The sequence below is a fragment of the Sturnus vulgaris genome, chromosome 8 (genome assembly GCF_052056855.1).
Source record: "Sturnus vulgaris isolate bStuVul1 chromosome 8, bStuVul1.hap1, whole genome shotgun sequence".
Taxonomy (NCBI): domain Eukaryota; kingdom Metazoa; phylum Chordata; class Aves; order Passeriformes; family Sturnidae; genus Sturnus; species Sturnus vulgaris.
The window spans coordinates 27701569-27723680 of NC_142250.1; the positions used below are offsets into that span (position 1 = coordinate 27701569).

The window sequence follows — 22112 nt, forward strand, 5'->3', positions numbered from 1 at the left end:
ACATTTTATATAGGTCTTTCAAAAAATTCAGCTTCAGAAGGCAGAAATATCCTTTCAAGCTCCAGTGCTAATTCACCATTGTTAATTAGGCCAGAGACAGAGTAGGCACACAAAGACATCTTTCTGCTTGGTTCCCATTAAAATCTACTAATGAGGCAAAGCACAAAAAGCAAGCCATACAAGACAGCGAGAGGAGAGGGGAATTAAAAAAAAAAAAAAAAAGAATACCCTCCAAAACTGAATTAATTAACCATAAAGAAATGATCATTGATGTGGGCTGTGGTATCTGTCTACATTTCATGCTCATGTCCTTGACTAGCCAAAGTGCTGACTTTTGGTTTTAGTCCTTTCTTGCTTGCAAATGTTCTGTTAAAGAAGAATACTGTTTTCACTCACTGCATGTCATCTTGTAGTTACTTGTGTTGGACTCAAGATCTTCTGTGCAATCAAAATACCTCTAGGCTCATATGGGCATTCTAGCAGCAGCAACCTACCTTGGGCAAGGAGTACTTTGGCAGCTTCATCTGTGCAAATGGGCTCCTCCTATAAGAAACGTAATAATGTGGTCTTCCTCCTGATGTCAGCTACAAGAGAAGCAGGAAAGTTATCAGCATCAGGTTTTTCTTTTTTTTTTTAATTATGAGAAAGAGTATCAAACAAAAGCTGTTAAGAGAAATACCACAGTGTGGTGGCAATGACTTAAACTGCAGTGCTGTTACAGCTGAGGAATAAACATTGATCCAACTGACAGTGCCTGAAAAAGAAAACAATAGGAATCCCATTTTCAGCAAGGAGAGGCAAAGCTAGAATCTTGTGTGAAAACCTGTGAATAGTGAAGTCTCGACTTCAGTTGGGCCATGATATCACCTCCTGATACCACAGCTCTCCTGTGCCTTACCAGCACACTCTCTGCTCTTTGCTCTCTGCAGAGCTGCCCTGTAGGCTGTTGATTAGACCAGCAGATTGGCAGACATGAGGCTTGATTTTTATTTCTGCTTCCAGCTTTGGTTCCTGTGTGGCCCTGGACAAGGCATCATAGATATCTGCTACAAGATCAGCTAAATATTCACAGGTATGGAGGGCAGGAGAAGCTCGGTCGATTTGGCATTTTTGTGAATCTGGCCTTTTATTTAAGTGCATAAATACTGACTGCAGACCTTGAAAATGCTGGGTTAGAGCAATGTGAGGTATCATTTTCTACCACCTATTAAAGGAGGGGAAAAGAAAGAAAAAAGCTGTCAATTTTATCTGACTTCCAGTGCTGCTGAAGTATAATCAATGTTTGTAAAGTACTTTGAAATCCTTGGATGAAAGATACTGAAGAACAAATATTCCAAGGGATTCTCCGTGCAGAACTTTGCTTTAATTGCTTGATACCTGAGCTCATCAAGAATTTTCTTTAGTAGTAAGTGTTTTAAAATGCACTGTAGTAGTTTAAAATGCAAGATACACAGAGGCCAGGTTCATAGCAGATTAAGTAAAATAAGCACTATTTCTCATTCTAAAGCTCTTCAACATTTTTTTTTAAGGGAACCGGGCAAAAGTTAGGGGAAGGGCAGGCCAGAAATATATTTAATGAGAAAGTGTGAATTTGTAAATAAAACAAGTTTAAAAGGAAAATAAACTCCCATTCCTTTATCGTAGTGCTTTTAAGCCTACTAATGCATTCCAAATGGCTTAGCTGCAGAAAAGCCAGATGGGGATGAAGGAAGGAAGGAAAGGTAGAAGGAGGCTGTTCATCTACTCCTCCAAGCATACACAGCCATAGGGTTAATCCTCCTCTGAAGAGCAGAAGGGATAACACCAGATCCAGCTCAGCCAGGATGGCTGAAGAGAAACACTCCAGCTCCTGTGTCAGCTGAGCCACAAACACAGAGTCATTCTGGAATCAGAGTGTGGCTGCACAGTGACGCACGCCCCTGTTTTCCCTGCCACAGAAACATTTCCTTTTTGCCTCAGACACACTAGGCACAAAAGCTGTTCTAAAGCTTATGTCCCAGATTTATTTGTGGATTATTTAGACTGGTGTTTAAAACTGAGTTCATTAACTGAAGCCAATTAGCAATCAGCTTACCCAATGTAAAATATCAATCCTCTCTGTTCCCTCCACTCACAAGCATGCTAAAATAGAAACTGTCTGGAAGCCCAGTTTAGTGCTAATGATCTCCAGTTCACCTCCACATTCCCTACAATTCTGTTGTTATTTTCCTCCTCTTCAGCTGACATTAAATGGACACTGGCAGAAGCCTAATGAAACCCACAGTGGTTCAAATCTATTCACCAGCTCTCACCTGGAACACAGCCTGGCTGAGTACATCCCATCTTCTGCCTTTTCACTATAATCACAACTGAGGCATAACAATAAAGCCTGATTACTCCTTTGGTGCTTTCCCTGACTCCCTCCCTTCTTTCTTATTTCCCTCTCATACTCAAAAAAACTTTGGTCTACTTCCTTGTAATAGCAGATGAGTGACACAGCACTTCCAGCTGGGGGGTTAAAGCAGTAATTCCAGAGTGCTGATGAGATTGCAAGGAGTGGCACAGAGCTCTCCAGCACACAGAGAACATACCTCAGGCAGGAACTCTATGGCCCTACAGTGACAAGAAACTAGAGCTTAAAGGAACACAGTTAGCATTGTAACAAACCCATTCAGTGCCTTTATGGATCCAGTGTTGTCTGAGCAGTTGCAAATAACACACATGCACACACATGCAAAGGAATGCAAGAGAAAAATAATAGAAGATAGAATAATATAATATAAAGTAATAGAATGAATAGAAGAGGGTGTTCTGCACCTGAACAAAGACATAATCACCCTGGACGATCAGGGAGTTATGGTCAATGTAGCCTGGAAAGGGTTTGCTGCGAGTGGCTTCACTGCAGTTCTGCATCTTGCAGGTGATGTATTGGGCATCTGAAAGGAAAAGAACAAAAACAATACACTTGAGATCCTGAGCACAGATTCTTCCTACTGTCATAAAGCTGCTTGCTGAGGTGGCACTTTTGCTTCCCAGATTCATGTGCAGTGAATTGAGACCATCTATTCAACACTACACAACACTTCTTTCCCCTGCATCCTTTGTAAATCCACCCTGGATTACTTTCTTCCTTTAATATCCTTCCTTCTTTACCTGCCTCAACCTCCCATTATTTCTTTTGTTCTGCTCTAGATCAGATGTCAGAGTTATACATTTTTACCAAGGGAGCACCTTCTATGATGCATCTCTGTATTTCCTACAACACTTACATTCTGTAGAGTAATTCAGATCGACTTAGAAAGCACCCTCAGACCAACTCCTCTTCAAGGGTTTTACCTACTTCTCTGTTGACAACATAGGTAGATGCACTCTGGCAGACCTGGGCAATCATTCCACACTCTCTTGTAACTAGAAGTCTTAGCAGTTTGAAATTAAATAGGCTAAATGCAGCCATCCATCTCCCAGCCATGCAAGCCATCTCATCCACTGTCACCACATGGCCTGTCCTCTCCTCCTGTTCTGAAGCACTGCAAGGTGCTCATCTCATAATGTGTCACCTGAAGAAAAAGAATTAGAATTTCTTCATGGGGACAATTTATCCTAGAATACAGAACCAGATTCTCAGTAATCTGTTTGGACTCTTCCAGATTCATTACAAATTTTTATTTTGTTTTATGACAAACCTAATCCACACAAGGAACAATTCTGGCTTTTTAACATTAGTACTTACATGATAGAAACACTACATTGCATTTAATGTTAGAAGTACTTCTAATAATTTTCCTTGGAGAGACACCTTGTATGATATAGTTACCACCTTCAGATCAGAGAAATGGCATCTTACATTGAAATAGAAATGGCTGGAACTTTACCATCTTGTATTTAATCTTGGTTTTAATTAAAATCTATCATTTGACATTTCTTTCCTTGCTTCTAAGGGCTGTTGACTTCTGCTAGAAACAGGCATGCAGGGTAACGAACCTTCAGGAAACTTCAATGAGGGATGATTTTCCTCCAGCATTTGCAGGGTTCTTGGCATATATAAAGTGCTAAGTATTATTAGTGGCTGCCTTTATAACATTTTATGCTTTTGCAGCTCACTGCAAAACATTAATGAATACAGCCTGGGCAGCATGATCAAAATGTATTTCCCTTCAGAGGGACATGATTTTTTCCACATTAGCCACGAGAGGGCAGGGAACGACGTAATTCCCAGCCTGCTCATTCCTGTGAGCTCAGGAAAGTTCCCTTTCAGAGCTGTTCAGCCCTCTGTCCCTCTGCACTCAAGAAAGAGGGGGACAGGGAGTCTCTGCCACCACCCAACAGTGCTGTGTGGTGCAGCATGTCCCCTCCTTGTCCTAAGACTGTAAAGGTCACAATAAGGTCCACCAGGAGCCTTCTCTTCTCCAGGCTGAGCAAGCCTTCAAGAGAGATGTGTTTCATCCCTGTGATCATCTTTGTGGCCTCCTCTGGACTTGCTCCAACACTTCCACAGCTTTTCTGTGCTGAGGGCTCCAGAGCTGGAGACAGAATTCCAAGAGGGGTCTCTCACTCTGTCACAACAAAGTTCCTGAGTGAAATGAGTGCCAATCCTGAGCTTCAGCAAAGCAGCCTCAGTTGAAATGGTTCTACTGCCACCTGAGCTGTTGAAAAGACTGGGGGATTAAGGAATCTCCTCCACAAGAGATTTTAAAGAGCAGGCCAGGTTGACATCCATTAGAGGAGATGAGGTTCTTTGGATCCTGCTTCAATGGAGGAATGAGGACTATCCCTATTTCTGCTGTGATCTCAGGAGTCTGTGCAGCAGTGATTGAATCACCAGTGAAGATTTACTAAGACAATGCCTACGAACTTTTACAATGCAATTCTCCATGGGCTCAATTCTAAAATGCCAGAAATACTACTAAAGGGCAGAGCACTGAAATTGCTTAAGCTAATCTCCCAAACAGCCAAACACTGAGATGTGCACAACAAGAAAAGCTCCTTTTGCTACAGGAGACAGAAAGAAGGAAAAACAGGCTTCTTGCAGTTCACTTTTTTCCTAGGGGAAGATTTTCTGTGTTCACATTAACTCAAGGATTTTTTTTTTCATTTCATTCTCACAGACATTTTATGTGACTCCACTGGCAAAGGTTTGCAATTTAGCATTAATTAATGTCAATTAATGTATTCAGTTGCTAAGCTCTGGAATTAATTTCATTAGTTTTCCTGCACAGATGTTTTCCCTGCCATAGGTAATTAGGACATTATGCTTTTCATTTCCAGAACCCTCACCTCCAAGAACAGCTGCTGTTTTTAATATACAACAACAAAGTCACACTGTGCCTGGAGAGAAGAACATAGCAACTCCCAGCTCTTACACCCCCAGATACTTTCATTTTTGACAGGTTTAGACACTCAGAGTAGGAATCTTCTCAGGGAATGGCAGCTATTTCTGAAGAGGAAGCAAGGAAAGTCACAGAACACAAGAACGGAGGAGACATCTTGTAAGGGAAACCTCTGACAAAATTAATCTGTTTCAGTGGTGAAAGAGAATTGCAAAAGCTAACACAGAAAAACTTAAGAGCCGGGGGACCCTGTGCCATGAAATATTTTAGTCTTATCCATTTAGCTTGAGCTCCATGCTCGTGTGTTCTCAATGCCAATGGATCCAAGCCCTCCCAGAGACATCTCTTGGTTCAGCTGGTGGAGAAGGAAGGTTATTGGTGATTACTGGAGGCTGGCTGGCCTCTGCAAAAGTAAACAGGAGACTTTTAGATCCCTTCCTAAAGCAGTGGGGCTTCCTTCAGGACATTATGCTGACAAGTGCTTTTTTTGGATGAAATATCAAACCTTAATATCCACTGCTTCCTAGTGTATGCTTGCATGTATGTCTTCTCAAAACCTTATTTGATCGTAGGGAGAGTCAGAGAAAGTGGTCATTGTACTCTGCAGATGTATAACTTATATTTTTCCTGTCATTAGTTCATTGAGGAATGTGTCTTTTCCTTTATCAATAAACCCACTGGGGACAAATCGGGAGTTTTATACAATGGAATCAATGATCTGTTTCTCTCACAGATTTTCTGTGGAGCATCCCAGTTCATTGCTGAGCAACTTAGACATTAGGGACAGTTTCTGCTTTTGAAGCATGACTGGCATCCTGTAAGTAATGACCCCATAAGAACATGGCAGTGACATACATCACTGAGAGACCCAAGCCTGTAACCTCCTTCCTCAGTGACAAATAACACAAGTCTAGGTTGCCTTAGCAGAGCAGGTACACCTTCAGCATTCACAACCTCCCATGGCAATGAATTCCACAGTTGAATTAAATGTTCTCCCATACTTTAATCCTTTTTTTTGAGAAACACACAAAATTACTGTTCTTTATCCATTTCCATCTGGTCTGGATGTTGATTTGTGAAACATGCATGGTATGGGAATATACTCACAACTCTCCAGGACTCAGCAACTGCAAAGCAATTAACCAGTAATGAAGATCAGTGAAACGAAACCATCCCATTTACTAACTACTCACAAATCTGGTTTTATCCTGCTGCTACTCTTTCTTCATTGCATGTCAGCATCAGAAATCTTTCTTTACATAGGGAAGTATATCCTCTGCCATTTCTGACATAAAGCTATAATGAGAGAAACTAACAGATGTCATTCTCCAGGACAAATGCTAATAAGGAAAAAACACTAATCACAATCAGGGAAAACAAAAAAAAAATCACTGCACAGGTTTAGGGCACCATGGGAATTAATTCACCACTGTAGATATGTTAGGAAAAGACTGACAGGCTAGGTTGCCTACGCATTTTTTCCACAACAGTGATTATTTCATTCTGCCCAGCAATTTTCTGTGAAAACAGAAATTAAAGTACTCGTGCAACTTTGTGATTCAGGCACTATTGGCCAGATGCTCAGTCCCTGTGGATCAGCAAGCAGAACATGCCTGCTAGCCCCAGATGAGACTTTGGTCCTACCTGCATCACAGCAGCACCTAAATTACCTTTCATCAGGAAAAACTGCTGTGTAAATCAGGACAGCAGGAGGAAACCAAAGGAAACAAAACTACTTTTTAAATATCAGGAGCTCTCTAAATTTCTGCCAGCACATTAGAAAACCCCTTAGCTTCTTTCATCCACACTTAAAAAAAAACTTAAAAACTTATCTACAAAAGCAAATGCATAGCTCATAAATGTAATAGTTGTTTTACTGTTTTCCTGTCTATAGAAACTGTCATTTAGACGTCCTCTGAGTCAGTTTTGCCATTCTCTGGAGGGCCAGCAGGTACCCAGTTAGTCTCCAAATGCCTTGTAGGAATCCATCTTTCTAATTTGCACCAACAGTCTGGATTCCTCAGTAGGCACCACCTGAATAAAATTTACCTCCCATTTAATTAGCTTGAATCAGGCCTTACTGGGATAACCCTACCAAGCTCAAATGAGATAAGCCTGTTAATTTTAGGTTCTTGTGTATTCTTCACAAGCCTGAACCCCACACAGTCATTAAGTTTATACCTTCTGAAAGCACTTCAAGTTGCATTTGAACAAACCTAGATGTAGCATCCACCATCACCCTACCTGCTGGCTGTGGTGGTAAATGTAACAAAGAGAAGATTGCTGTGTGATTAAGAACTGTAGGGGATTAATTGTCTTCCTAGGGTGTTGCCCTGAAGCCAGACAAAACAAACAAACAAACAAACAATCAAACAAAACACAATTCCTGCTGACTTTGCTGGCTTGCCTTTGATCCTGTTCCAAAATCAAAGCGAAACACCAGGGACACCCAAGCATACAAATGGAAATGTGAGATAACATTCATATGAACTTCTTCCAACCAGAAAAATCAGTTTTACCAATATGCTCCAGATTTATAGGGATTGGGCCTGAAGCCTTTGAAAAATAAACAAAAGCCTCACATTCCACAAGATGAAAATTTGCATGGTGCTCTCCAAAACTTACACAACAGGATGAAAAACATAAATGGCAGCAATTAGCCCTGCAAATCTGTCTCCACCTATAGAACTACATTGAGCAGGCTCTACTCAGCTTGCTCATCACTACCTCCATCCTAATTTGATGGGACACAGTATGTTCAGAGGAAGTCCACTTTTTTTTCTGGCTATCAAGAGGAAAAAAAAGGTAGGGAGAACATGCACTCAGGAACAACATTGCTAGCCAGCTGTAAATCAACAGCACTGAAGTTACACTGATTTATGCCTGCTGAGAAACTCTTGTTTTGGTCCTTGAACACCTTTTGCATTATGTTCATAAGCACAATAAATTTAGTGCACAGACAGACCATAATCAGAGAGCAGAGTTAGAGCTACTGGTGCTCTAGCAAGGAGAGCCCAGACCTAAGGTTGTTACTGACAGATGTTCTCATACAACTCAGTCAGGGAGACCCTGTACCTGGTTGACATTTCTGCTTCTCACCTAAAGCCACGGTTGCATTATTCAGCTTCTGCTGGAAAAGATACCAGCAAAAAAATGAGTTTTTTTTTCTTATCCATATTTAGTTCAGCAGGTTTTTGCTTAGCCGTTATATTTCCACTTCAGATTGTGTGGTTGTTTACATACTACTCCCCTTTCTTTCCTTTTTTCTCTCTGCCTTGCTTTGGCAAATCTACCTTCTCAAATTTAATCCCTTCATTGAAATTTTACACTCGGTTAATTCTCAAAAGAGATATTCCAAACAAAGTATAAATAAATAAATGCAAGAATATTAAAAAAAGAAACCATAAAAAGCCAGACAAAATTATTTGCAGATTACTCTCAGTCTGGAATAAATTATTTTTCTTACTTCAGCACACATCACTCCATTACCCCACTGGCAGAAACACGCCTGCTCCATTCCAGAGGTAAAGGTTTATTCATCCATTGGAGGGTGATGATTATTTTGTGCAGGAAAAGGAGACTGATTTGGTTCTTTGAAGAAAGCTCTAGTAGCCAAGAGACCTGTACATTCCAAATTGCTCATGGTAACTACACTAATGGACCACGTGCATGCTCTTTGCCTGTCTGTGACCTGCAGAGCTTCCAAATATCTGGCAAAGAATGCTGTGATATGTTCCAAGGTTACTGCTTCCAGCTACCCACCAGAGTCTCCTAGGTAGAGACCAGCACTCCTTGGAACATGGGGCAAAACAGAGCACACTCTTACTGAAAATCCAACATATTTTCTTTTATTGCCAGTGAGGTGAGTCCTGAGGCATTAAGAGAAGTTTCATCCAAATGACTGATTTGCAGAGGTCATCACTGGCTGGAGGTCTGATACCCCTGATATACATTCATATTCTTAGTTCTAATAATTTAGTTTTAGTATATTTTACACACTGAATAAACTGAAAAATTTCAGTTGTGCTGCCTCACAACTAAGCCAATGTAAATGTGCAGAATCTGTAACTGGTGTTGAGTTGATGAGCAATAATTTGTTATTCCTCAATATATTCTTTTTACTAATATGCCTGACTCCTCAGCCAAGCCAGCTTCGTCTATCTGCTTTTTAGTTCCCACTTTAAGAACTATAATGGAGCTTGCTAATTTGCTGGGAACCCAAGAAGTGTTTTGCAGAAATTTTCTATAGCTGTGGAAAACGTTCTTATTTCAGCCTAAGAACACAAACAAGACTGTTCAAGGCATTTGGAGCATGGCACTTACTCTGCCCCCTGTGAGCTGAATGTCCTTCAAAAGCATGACCAGAATACAGCTCCTTCTACCTCACTTAGAGTGCTTCAGCTCGATGACCTCAAGTTTTTAATGACTTCTAACAGGAGTATTTTGTGCTGAAATAAACACTGTCCTGTTAGACTATTTCCTTTTAGCATGGTCCAAGAAATAGAAAGCCTCATGTTCCCAGCTTTGCTGCCACATCAGGTAAGCGAAATTGAGAGGAGAAATAATAATCATAGATCACAAATTATAAGAAATAGAGATAGTACGTTCTTTCACTGTCACTAATCCTGCATATCTTGAAATGAAAAGACCTTTAAAACTTTATGGTTTCTATCGCAACAGTTTCTTTTCAAAATTCATCATCCAAAAATTCTCTTTCAAGCTAAATTTCCATAAGTTAAAAACCATATTACCCTACAATTAACTTTTCAGATTTTTTTTTTTAAGTTTCCAATGACAAAATGTACATTTTAAGTAGCACCACTCCATTTGGGGGTGCAATTCAAGGGGGAACTTTATCATTTAAAAAAAATAATTAATTGAAGGCATCACTAATACTTCTGTATTGCAAATGGTAAAAACTTTCCTGTTATGTTGCAGAAGAGCTGCTATTTACTGAGGAAACAATATGGAATTAAAATTACTAGATCTCTGGCAGCTGGGCTTTCAGTGTAACGCCTGCCTCAGGCAATCCAATGTTGTGGAAAAGAAATCCATGGAGAAAGATCTGCAAAGGCAGTGGAGCTCAAAGATAAACCTTGAGAAAGCCTGGATGGGAGGAGAAAAGCCAGCAGGTGGCTAAGGGTGCCTGAGAGAATTTACAGCCAATTAGGAGAATATTTTGGAGTTGCAGGTAAAGGAAGCTCCTGGAACAGAAAAAAAAAAAAAAAAAAAACAAATACACCTCAAGAGGCAAAGCAGAGAGCAAATGGAGCTGATGAAAGTGAAGGACAGTGACAGGACATGCAGTAACAGTAAAGAATGTACTCACACTGGTCCTTAAAAGGTTTCTAATTAGGTATTTTCAAAGGTAGTACCTAAGGCAGAGTTCTCCTGGTCTACTAAAACCATAAAGCTATGAACAAGGTGATGTTATGTATTGTGTGAACAAACAGCAGCTAGACTTTGAGACCCAGGAACTTCTCTTCAGTGTCATGTTCCCATCAACAAAAATCACGTAGGAAGAAATAAAAGTGTTGTGTGTAGTAACTCGAGTTACTGCTTATCACTTATCCTTCCTTACCATGTCCTCAGCTCCTTTCACAGCCTGGTTAACCCAACTTTCTGCCTTGCAGGAAAGGCTTCTCTTCTGACAGACCTGACTTGGAACAGCCAAACTCCTCATACTAAATAAGTGAATCACCAAAGGAAGTGAGATTTCTGTTGTTGTATTGTATGGTTACAAGAATATGAGGAGAGCCCAGTTATATCACAGTAATTGGAAGCTGATGTACTTACGACCATCCACTGTCCTTGCCTCCAGGTGCACGAGGTCAGGCTCTCTTCCATTCCCCATCATAGACCTATAAAAGACAGATTGAGACAAGGGCAATAAAACCAGCATATACCATGAATGGCTGAGATACTGCTTTCAAAGGAGATCCAGTTTAGCTGGACATAAATTCACTTCTGATAAGAACTGATAGTTTTTAAAGAATGTTGGAGTTTTCCCTAAAATTAACTTAAATATTTTAAAGAAATTCTACCATTTTATCTAATGAATGTCATTGTACTTATGAATTCTATATTTCTCACCCCTTTGCTTCACTTCTTTCCACCTGGAGACCTGTTCCTGTTCTCCCTGGCACATGAAATCTTGAAGTTCCTCCTGGTTTGGTCAGAAGGATGTATTTCAGTTCAGGGTGGAATACAGAACACTTTAATTGATGGGATAATAGTATTTGCCAGCATACTAATTATAGCTGTTCCTTTATATTGGACATTTTATGCACATTTGCTTAATTGACACTCTTAATGATCAATGTTCCCTCATTAATTAAGAAGGTTTAAAAACTCATTTTATCCTGAGACATTTTATCACTTCTGATCTAATAAAAGCAATATTCCATTAATAAAAGAAGTGTCACATTGAAAATGACTGTTTGTTCCCTCTGAATTAACAAGTAACAAAGAAAAGACATTGTGCACTGCAAATAAGGAGTTTATGGAATTAAACTTTACTTCCATTGTTGAGGTCCCCCTGGACTGGCACTGGTGGCCTCATCAGCTCCCTGGAGGAGTCCAAATGGCCAGTGGTTTGATGGACAGCCTGAATGCTGGCAGTGCTGACTGCTCTGGGTGCCAGTCCCACTGTACAGCTGCCTCAGCAGCATCTCTGACAATCAGCCTTGCTTCTGCTCTTGATCCTAGCATCCAAGTCATAGTCCTGGATTAAAGATAAGGGTTAAACCACCAGTTTCTTGTTAGCTGCCTGACCTCCTAGTTAATAGAAGCATGAGGGAAGACACACATTCATTTCCAGTGATAGACAAATTAGATGTTCTCTTCAAATCCTCATTATTTTTCAGGAAATCAGAAGAGAGATTCAAACAGTGATTTAGACCTTAATTCAGTTCCCACTGACTGCAGTCAGAGGCACCTCTAGTACTTAATCATCATGTGCATTAACTAATAACTATTATAAAAATGTTAACAAGACTGTGTCCTGATTAATCCTTACCTTTGCTTGACAAAATATAGAGCAATTTACTAGCTGGAAAAGACTTTGTTCTCCTTTGTTGAGGACTGAAATTTCAGAAAATACTCTGAGCCAGCATTACTTTTACTTCTCCATTTTTAATAAAGTTTATGGCAAGTGCTATTCCCCTAAATATTCAACTTCCACTCAAAATCATTGCTTCCTGGTAATTGACACCAAATGAGGGGGGAAGGAAGCACCTTGCTAGGGCATTTTTATTATGCCTGCTATGATCAGCAGATTTAGGGCCAAAATGCTGGACCTGCTCATTGCAATTCAGTTCAAGACAGACAGATGTCAGTGACAAACAGCTCTAAAAAAACCTGCAGCAGGACAAAGCTTGCACTATGGCAAATCTCCACTTTATTATTTTTTATTTAAGTGGGCTTTAAATGCTGGAACTGCAATATTGGAATAGCCCACCTGGAACTGGGCTATTGCAGAAGACATAGTCCACCTTTGCCAGTTCATTCCTCCTCTTGACCTCACACACCTCCATGGGAATGTGAACTCTTCAAACATACAAGGAATACATTCCACAAATTTTAATATTTTGTCACTTAAGAGTACAAAAAATGTTGCTCATCCAGCAAAGCATGTGAGTCTACACTCATTCTGTGTTTTGTGAATTTCCTCCTCACAGAGCTACTCTGACCCCAAGAGAAACATCTTTTGCATCTTCTCAGGCAAAGACAATCAATTATGACCATTCCAAAAGACAGTCAATTATGAGCCATAATTTACATCAAACTCTCAGGTGCCTTAAGAGCAGCATATAAAGATCTGGACGCCTCAAGCCCTGAAAGCAGCCACCTGCCTATGACTTAGTCTCACACTAGAGCAGCCAGTATTGGGACTGTAGGAACTTCAAGGTAGAATTAAGCCACCAATTGTCCCAAGGGGGTACAGAACAAGGACAACTGAAACATAGCTGGTGATAAACCTCCAGGACTTCTTTCTTTTGATATCTCCCAACCCCTGCAACTTAGAAATGTGATAACAAAAATGAAAAGTAAGGTTCAGAGGAGGAAATTCCTATAGTCAAATAGGACATGTGAGGTACAATCAAGAGCCATATCCATGACTTCCTACCTGCCAGATCTTTCTCCCTATCTTAGAAAATACACATTTCATTGCTTTGATATATAATAGGCTTAATTTATTTGTGACAGCACAAGGTCATGGTCAGGCCCATAATATTAAATGCCAACATGAAAAATCAGTTGTAAATAACAGGCAAAATATAAACACACATCTGCTCAAATCAATATTAACTGCATAGAGCTGACAGCCAGAAACATATCACTTCCACCTGGATTCTGCTGAGAGCTTACTGGCCAGCATTTTTGTAATGCCACTTTTTTTTTTTGATCATGCTGTCTTGTTCCATAATAGCCCTAGGATATTTCTTTATACATGTCTCCATACGACCAGAAAAGCCACATAAAGTAATACTCATCTTACCCAGTTATACATCACAGATATTTAACTCTGAACTAATCACACTCAACTCCCTTTGCAGGCAGAGAGATGTAACAGGCAGTTTTGCACTGTGGATCAAATGAACAGTGTTAGATATGATTTTATAGTAAGAATTTATCCTAGAAAGGCGTTTCTCTCCATGGAATTTAAGATGTCTGGACACGCACACTACAGACACCCACATGTGATCACATAAAGGTCCCAAAGGAGGAAACACAACAGACCTGAAATATGTTTATTACCTAATTTTAAAAACACAAATTACAGATGAGGTACGGATTGCAATTAAAGGGGTAATTAAATGTCCTGAGCAGTCCTCTTTCTGAGAAACGTTTTATACAGTTTACATCAGCCGTATTATTTACTTCAGGACATATACAAGCCTAGGAGACATTCAGAAATGCAATATTGACCCCAGTGAGCATATACAGGAGATAAATATTGTGCTTTTGGTTGTACTGTCCCTGAGAACATGCTCTCTCTAGGAAGACAGACATATCCTTTTACATGCATAGGACAATCTGTTCCTAAAGCATCTACTGGAAAAAAGGTGTTAGGAACTGTAGGATATATACCAGAATTCCTGAATTTTTAGTGTGCCAACCAAATCAATCGCAACACTACCAAGCATCCAGCTATTTTATCAGTGGGTTTTCTGTCTTTTTCATTTGGCTGGTGGAAAAGAAAAAAAGCATTATCCTTAGAAGCTGAGAAAGCCAATGTACTTCTACAAGCCTGAGTATTAACAGTTTTGAACCCATGCTGTCACTATGAAAAAGAATGAATAACTGATTACAACGGGATTCCATTCCTGACCAGACTTTTGATTCTTAAACCAAAGCTAGAACGATGAAAAATAAACAAGCTTCACATGTGGAAAAAGGAAACTATATGTTAGATTGGCCCAAGACAGCCTCCAACTCAGTGTTTCTAACTTAATACAAGTGCCCACTGTACTTCATTATCTTGTGGGCACACAGTCAGTGCTTCACAAGGTAGATGAGGAAGAGTGCTGTGTGTTCAACAGCTGATAAACAAAGCACCCTACGAAGAGCAGGGGTACAGATGAACAACATTCTGGGATCCACTCAGCTACTGGTTTCTCTCAGAAATCTCTCTAAAAATAAACAGTAGTCTCAAATTTGCCATTCCCTGTTCTGAGCAACTTCTGTTCCTTATGCTGTCAGTGCTTTCTTCTCATATTTCTTAAATTCATTCTTCCCTTTCAGCATCTGTTCTCAAAGACCAAACACATATATCCACAAACTTTTCTTCTTGCCTCAGTCTATGTTTTCACTTTGTGGTAAAATGCCAGCATGTCCTTTGTCCGTCCCTTTAATCTCAGGCTTTCTGTAATACTCCCAGAAACTTCAGGGCACCAGGGATATCCTTGCAATGCTGCCTGTTGGATGGTGCCTATTGCATTTTTGTGATTAACTTTCAGTGTTTTGTTGGCATAATTGTCTGGATGTTTTGAAACAAGAAAAAGGAAAAGAAAAAAAGAGGAAAAAAAATCTTTTGGGAAAAGGAGGGATTAGAAAAGCCAAAGGGAGTGCAAGGCAGTGACCGCACTGCCTTTACACTGAAGGTGCTTATATTTTGAAAAATTTAGGACCCCCACGGTCCTATTACAAAGCTGCTTCCTAAAATTTTAATCACTATCAAGACTGCTAAGTAGTTATCTGCACTTGAGAGCCTCACAAATCGATACCACTGGCTGCAGCACAGTAATTGCTCTGAATGCAGATTCTACATCCACCGTGAGAAGCAGCACAGGGAAAAGACCCCAAATCACTCCCTGGTTTAGAAGGAGGCTGAACTAAACAAAAGCAGCCTGGCACTGCCCATTGCACATGTTGGCATATTTCTGTAGTGACCAGCCCCTTGCCATCTTCTCCGTCTGAAACATTTCTAAAACCTTGGCTTCCTTGGCCTGTCAGCTCCTCTGAGCCAAGAAAATTCAATAGAGACCCTGTTATCCTGGGGTTTCCACCTCTTCTATCTTTTTTTCACTTCTAGGGACAAAAGCAATTGTTTATGGATGCTGGGAACTGATGAGGCTTGCAAGGCAGTCAGACCACTCAGAACTGCAAAAAGGCATCATTGTGAAGAAAGCAAAAGCTTCTACTTGCTGCACCTAATTTCAAACCACCATTTTTTCATAAACAATGAACTCGAAACACCAGACAATAAGGGCTGCATCTCAAGGATTTGTGCATTCGGGAAAGTAGCTTTGGGTGCCTTTGGTTTTGGATGCTTGACTTCAGACACAGACACACTGTATCTGGGACTATGTGCACAAGAAACACAATGGCAATCTTTTCATATGTATTTCTTGTATCATACATGCTCACAGCAGCCAAGATCAAACGTCTTTTTTAAGACAGGCAGTAGAAGACATGCTTATTTTACAGAATATTCGATGCAAATGGCCCAGAATGCCAAATGCTACCATGTCCTTTTCACAGAAACACTGTGAATGCCCCTCATTCTTTATATGGACACAGAGGCCTTATGCAGCTTTCCCATGTCTCAGAGGAAGTGACCAAATGCAGAATTAGGACTCCTGTGAGCATACCTCACCTGCTTTGGGGATAGACAGGTATGATTTGTTCATGCAGCAAAGGCTGGCAGACAAATGATAAAAGAGCATGTCTCTGCTAAGGTGGATGGAAGGAGATCCACACAGTTGTGGCCATTTGGGGATTATCAGTGCTGAGTGGGAGTAGCTAAGATGTGGCTGCAGTGCAATGTCAAACAGAAAAGTGACACATTGCTTGGAAAATCCAGTTTAACTAGTCAGTATGAATAATGCTCATGTGCCTCAGTTGCATTTTGCAGATGACTTTGTTCTTAACAAGCCATGTATTTAAGATACCTATTGACCCTCAGCATCCCTTCTTCCTAGTCCCAGTTTGAGCAAATCCCCACATATACGGCATTAGACAGAAAGACTAAATTGCTGCAACACTCAAGTGGAAGAGGGAATGTACTCCTAGAGATCCTTATGCCAAAGTTGTCCTATGAGCATAAATATTCTAACAAGCTTTATCCTGTCACAATAAAGCTATAAAGTTGCTTTGTTCAGCACATGATAATGGCTTTGTAATTCAATTATTGGTAGAATTTTCCTTTAGGGATTTATCTTTCTTTAGCCTCAGCACTCATGCGAATCCCTTATCGTAAATCTTGCCAATGCAAAAGCAGCTCCTCCACTGCCTCTGGACATATCCTGTCACTTCATGTTAAAAAATTGGCACCTTCCTCCTCAGCTTAGTGAATGGCAGGTTTTTGGTTTTGTTTTAAAGGACAGAATGAAAACAACAACAGTGGATGATGCTCCTGTTGTCCTCAGTAGCATTAATTTTTTGGTTCCACTCATGTTTCTGTAATACTAAATTCTAATTGCCATTCATAAAAATAGTAACATGTAGCACTGAACAGGGAGCTTTTTGTCCAAAGATACAAAAGCACTTGACAATCAACCTTTAAGTAACCTTCCCTGCATGGTACTGATTTGTTCAAGGCCTATGGAAAAGTACAAGACAAGCAGACCAAGTTAGAAATAGGGGCTGAGGAAAATTTTTGTTCTCAGCTTTATAGATAAACTTCACTGATTAGTCAAGAGCACAGGGGCCTCATTGATTTGACCAAGATCACACAGTTGCTATGTGGCAGAGACAAAAATAGAGCCTGATAGTCCTCCAGGCTCCTTTTTCTCTTACTACTATATTGACTCCATGAGGACTTTGCAGATACTCTCTGTTCCCTTTTTTGCTTGCAGAGGTCAGTGAATCTGCCCCAGGGAGCTTAGTGTGGGAGGCAATTCTTGTGGTTTCTTTAGTTCAGTCCCTATTATGTGAAATTTCACAGATTTTACTATTCCTGGAACATACTTTAAAGACTGCTTTCTAGCTCTAACATCTCCTAACCACATCCTCCTGACATGTTTTAGAAACACAGACAGATTCCAGATAGGCATAAATCAGCACTTCATTTCTTTATATCTGGCTAATAAATCTCCTCTGACCGTAATTTAATTAGTTTTTCCCTGCTATGTCTCTGCTCTATTCTTTCCCACATTGTCCACTCACATGAAATGATACAATTTGGTGCAATTCAACTGGCACTACTGGGCCAATCCATTCTCTGGTTTGCTTTACTCAGTATGTCACCCTTTCTTTAGGGCTGATAGAAAACAGCAGTGCAGTGAGTAAAGCCCAACTTCTCCTAATTGTGCCACCTCACAGCACTGACCCAGAAATCAGGTGGCTGTTGCTGCTAACACTGAAATAGTGAGTAGGTAACTGAGGGTAGGGATGTGATTTTCTGGCCGTGGGGAGTCACTTTTACTCTCACCATCCCACCACTTTTTAGAGCCCTAGTGCACAATAACCCACACCCTTCCACGCTCTGCTGTCTGCAAACCCCACAGATTCGAGGGCAGCAGCAAAGGAAACCTTCTCCCCTGCTGCTGTAACACCACAGCTCCCCGTGGGAAGCTCCAGAGAGGAAACTCAGCTAAAACTCTGAAATAGACGGCTGCAAATTCTCAGGAAGTAGCTGTCTATTGCTGGTAACACAGGGTGGGAGGAATGTCTCAAAATGAGGATCTAAACTAAGTGGATAAAATTCAGTTAACCAGGACTAGATCCTGATTTTAAGATAGCCCTTCAATCCTATATCTCTTTTTCATATACTGCAGGAAACTAAGACTTCAAGTAGGCTTGAAGAGAAAGGAGGAGGAAAGTTATTTATAGTTATATAGTATAACTAACTCTAGTTATATTATATAACTCTAGTTATAGCCTCTGAGCTCCCCTCTTTGATATCATGAACCAAACCTTTCTGATTTACAGCGTGTCTGCTGGTACAGTCTAACAGGATCACAATTTCCTACTGTGTTAAGACCATGTCTCTTGCAGTGCTGTGGCCCAGTCAGGCAGCTCTGGAGGAGGCCAGCCAGTCATTTAGAGCAGGAGTGGAAGGTCAGCTCTGGGAACACAGCATGCTGCTCATTAAACATACAAGAGAACGCAGCAGTGCAACCTTCCTGACACATATCCAGTCAAATCCACAGGTGACTTACCTGTGCACTGCTTCACCTTCTCAAGGTGTGCTCTTTATAGGTGCTCACAGAGAAATCAGCTGCTTAGTCCAATGCCTGCTGGGAACTGACACGTTCCAGGGTCCTGCACAGCACTGCAGGCTCCTGCTACTGATTAGCCTCCAAATCAAGAGATTGAGCATGGTGAATGGATGCCTGCCTACTTCTGCAGAACTTTAATGAGGGAACGTGGGTGATATAGAAAAGCTGAAGCTCATGGGAGCCTGTACTCATTTACAAAGAATCTCTGGATGATTTTTAAACAAATATCTGCCAAATTGAGAAAACTAAAACACACCAACCTATGCATCAATCAGACTATGGCTTCTTGGTCCCAAAAGGCTTAATCAGATAAACATTTGCTTCATTCACACCTGCTGAAAACTGTTGTGGGTTTCTCTGGCATGTACCCAGAACCACCATATTTAAACTATGAAGAAACCTTTTGAATTAAGTTTCTTCCCTTCAACTCACTGAATAAAGCTAAGGCTTGTGTGTTAGATCGAGTGGATGATTTTCTGGACAGGATGTCACAATGCACTTTGATTGGCATCTTTCCCATCACCTTCCAGCAGTTGCCCTGCAGTGATTAAAAGGTCTTGTTCAGCCATACACAGCATCATTTGTAAACAGCCCAGGCACTGAGGCATTTAAATTGCCTCAGCCCACCTGGGTGGGTGTGCAAATCTCACCAAGCCAAGAACTGACAAACACTGGGACAGTGTACCCAGCTTGCTCCAAGTGCTTGACTATAATGAAGTTTTTAACAGGGCTTTGACATCTCATCCCCTTGATTTTCAGCTCTTTCAGCTGCTTCAGTGAACACAGTCAGAGCTTTTAAAATACAGTCTCCAGCCTCCTCTGAAAAAGAAAATATATATACCCTATAATTATACTGTAAAGATTGACTTTCTTTGCTACTACTCATAAAAGAAACACAAATATAACCCTATCTACTTATCTGTCCTCCCAGCTGCTTACAGGCTTTTCTCCCCTTCAGTGTGTGTGTGCATATTTTTGTATTATTTCATGAGTAAGGTTGGTTGGCTTACTATTGTATAATGTTTGCCTCCATTTTCTTCTCCTGCTTATATCAGAAAAACCTAAGACTGAGTGGAGGCCCAGCAACCTCTCTTACCAAACTGCCATATCTCCTTTAATTTCTTCAGGGAATCATTAACATCATGGACATGTGATGCTCCTGGAAATCATAAATAGTGTGAGTTGGAGTGGATCCTAAAAATCACCTAGCTCCAGTTCTCCTGCCACAGGCAGGGACACCTTCCACAGATTGGGTTGGTCAAAGCCCCTTCCAACTTGGCCTTCAACACTTCTAAATTCACAGCTTCTCTGGGCAACCTGTGTCAATGCCCCACCACCCTAAAAGTAAAGAATTTCCTCCCAATATCTAATCTACACCTGCTCTTTTTTCAGCTTGAAGCCATTACTCCTTGTCTTTCCCTCTCCAGCTCTCTTGTAGCCCCTTCCAGACACTGGAAGGTGCTCTAAGGTCTCCCCAGAGCCTTCTCTTCTCCAGAATGAACATCCCTGTAGCTGTTGGTCTCTCAGCAGAGGTGCTCCAGCCCTCTTATTATTACAGCCTTCCAATCTCCTTGAAGTACAGAGTGCTATTAGTTTTGTATTTCTCCTGCTTGCATGTCCGGGTGCAACACTCAAGTAAAAAAATAAAATCAATACCACTGATAGAGATAATGATTGTAACTTGATGATCTAATTTACTAGTTGGGCTTTCTGTTGTTCATTTTATGTCAGTTTTTAAGACACTTTTATTATTTGATTTTATTTCTTTCCTCCCCCTCCAAGTTTCTCAAGGTTAGGTTTTGATTAGAACTCGATGAGAATCTTTTCAGAAAAACGTTTTGATTAAAAACCATTACATTTTGAGAAATTTTAATAAGATTTTTAACCTTTCAAATTTTTTTTTTTTTTTAGGGCCACTCTAATTGTGGTGCCTTGACTTACTGACTTTTAGGAAATAATTTCTGGTGGAAGGCATGACTTGATCTGAGGACCATAATAAAAACCTGGCTTTTGATGACCAAAAAAAGTCTGCATTTATACTTTGGCCATACTGAATTACATGCACTTTGAGCAATTTTTCTGCATGGACTGGTCACAGATGTTTAGATTTGCAATTCACGAAGTATCACCATTGAACTTTGACTAGATGACTGAACCACTTTAAAAAAGGAAGAAAAAGCAATGTAATTCCCAGTGCAACTGGTTCACCAATTGAGTTCACATTTGTATTCACTACAAACCAGCATCTATACCAGCAAAATTCCACACTAGGAATGTATACCAAAAATCACCAAGTACCAAAAAATAAACTCAGAAGTATTTAAATAAATTTATTTATTTTTATCCAACTCTTTTAGCTAGGATCTACTGCAGTCTCTTTCCCTAATGCCAACTACATTAGTAAACACTGTGCTATCAGCAATAATCCATGTATATTAACTTGTTTCTGTATTATGCTGCTGAATTAATATTGCTTAGAATATTCCTTCCTAGTAATTAGAGTATTTTCATAGAGCACAGTTCCAGAATTACCAAGTACTTTGATAACTTTTATGCATTTTTCTGTCACAGTATATTTAACAGCAAAATCTCAAGAAGCTGCCAGAAAAAAATAATAAAAAACATGAAAATTGTTGATACAGTGCATAACTGCTCTGCCTTGGGCTTTTATGCAGTGTGGATTCTTCCAAGTCTCACCTGACACATCATATGTGGTTGACTCTCTCAGTGGAGCACATTTTTCTCAGTACACCACTTGACATCCTTAGATTTTGCACAGATATGTGATGATACCCAAATTACAGAAATTATTAGAGGTCTCAGTTAGAACAGCCCATCACTGAAGCCTGCCCAGTCACAAGTGTGTCCTAACAACCTCCTAATGAGGTAGGAAATTACGGATCCCTGTTTTGAACTTTTGTTTTATATTGTTTTTTGTTGGAGGTTTTTCAGACAAGTCTCCAATCACCTCTCATTTTAAAGGTTTGACTTCATGTGCTCATCTCCCACTGGATACCTCCTTTCATAGAGTGACATTACACCCCTTTCATCACAAGTGTGGATGTCAGGACATCACTTAGAGCTGCAGGTGGAAGAATGAAAGGGGGGAACAGAAGAGCTTTGAATAAAAAACATTTAA

At 40.3% G+C, this 22112-nt stretch overlaps 1 protein-coding gene across 1 annotated transcript in view; it reads right to left on the reverse strand.

The window, feature by feature from the left end:
* LOC106850838 (VPS10 domain-containing receptor SorCS1) overlaps window positions 1-22112 on the reverse strand; it is a 262520-nt gene that overhangs the window by 68113 nt on the left and 172295 nt on the right. The window contains exons 6-8 of the mRNA XM_014872450.2: window positions 11103-11167; window positions 2797-2915; window positions 495-584 (exon numbers count right to left, since the gene is read on the reverse strand). Coding sequence (XP_014727936.1) covers window positions 495-584; window positions 2797-2915; window positions 11103-11167 — 274 coding nt within the window. The remainder of the gene's footprint in view (window positions 1-494; window positions 585-2796; window positions 2916-11102; window positions 11168-22112) is intronic.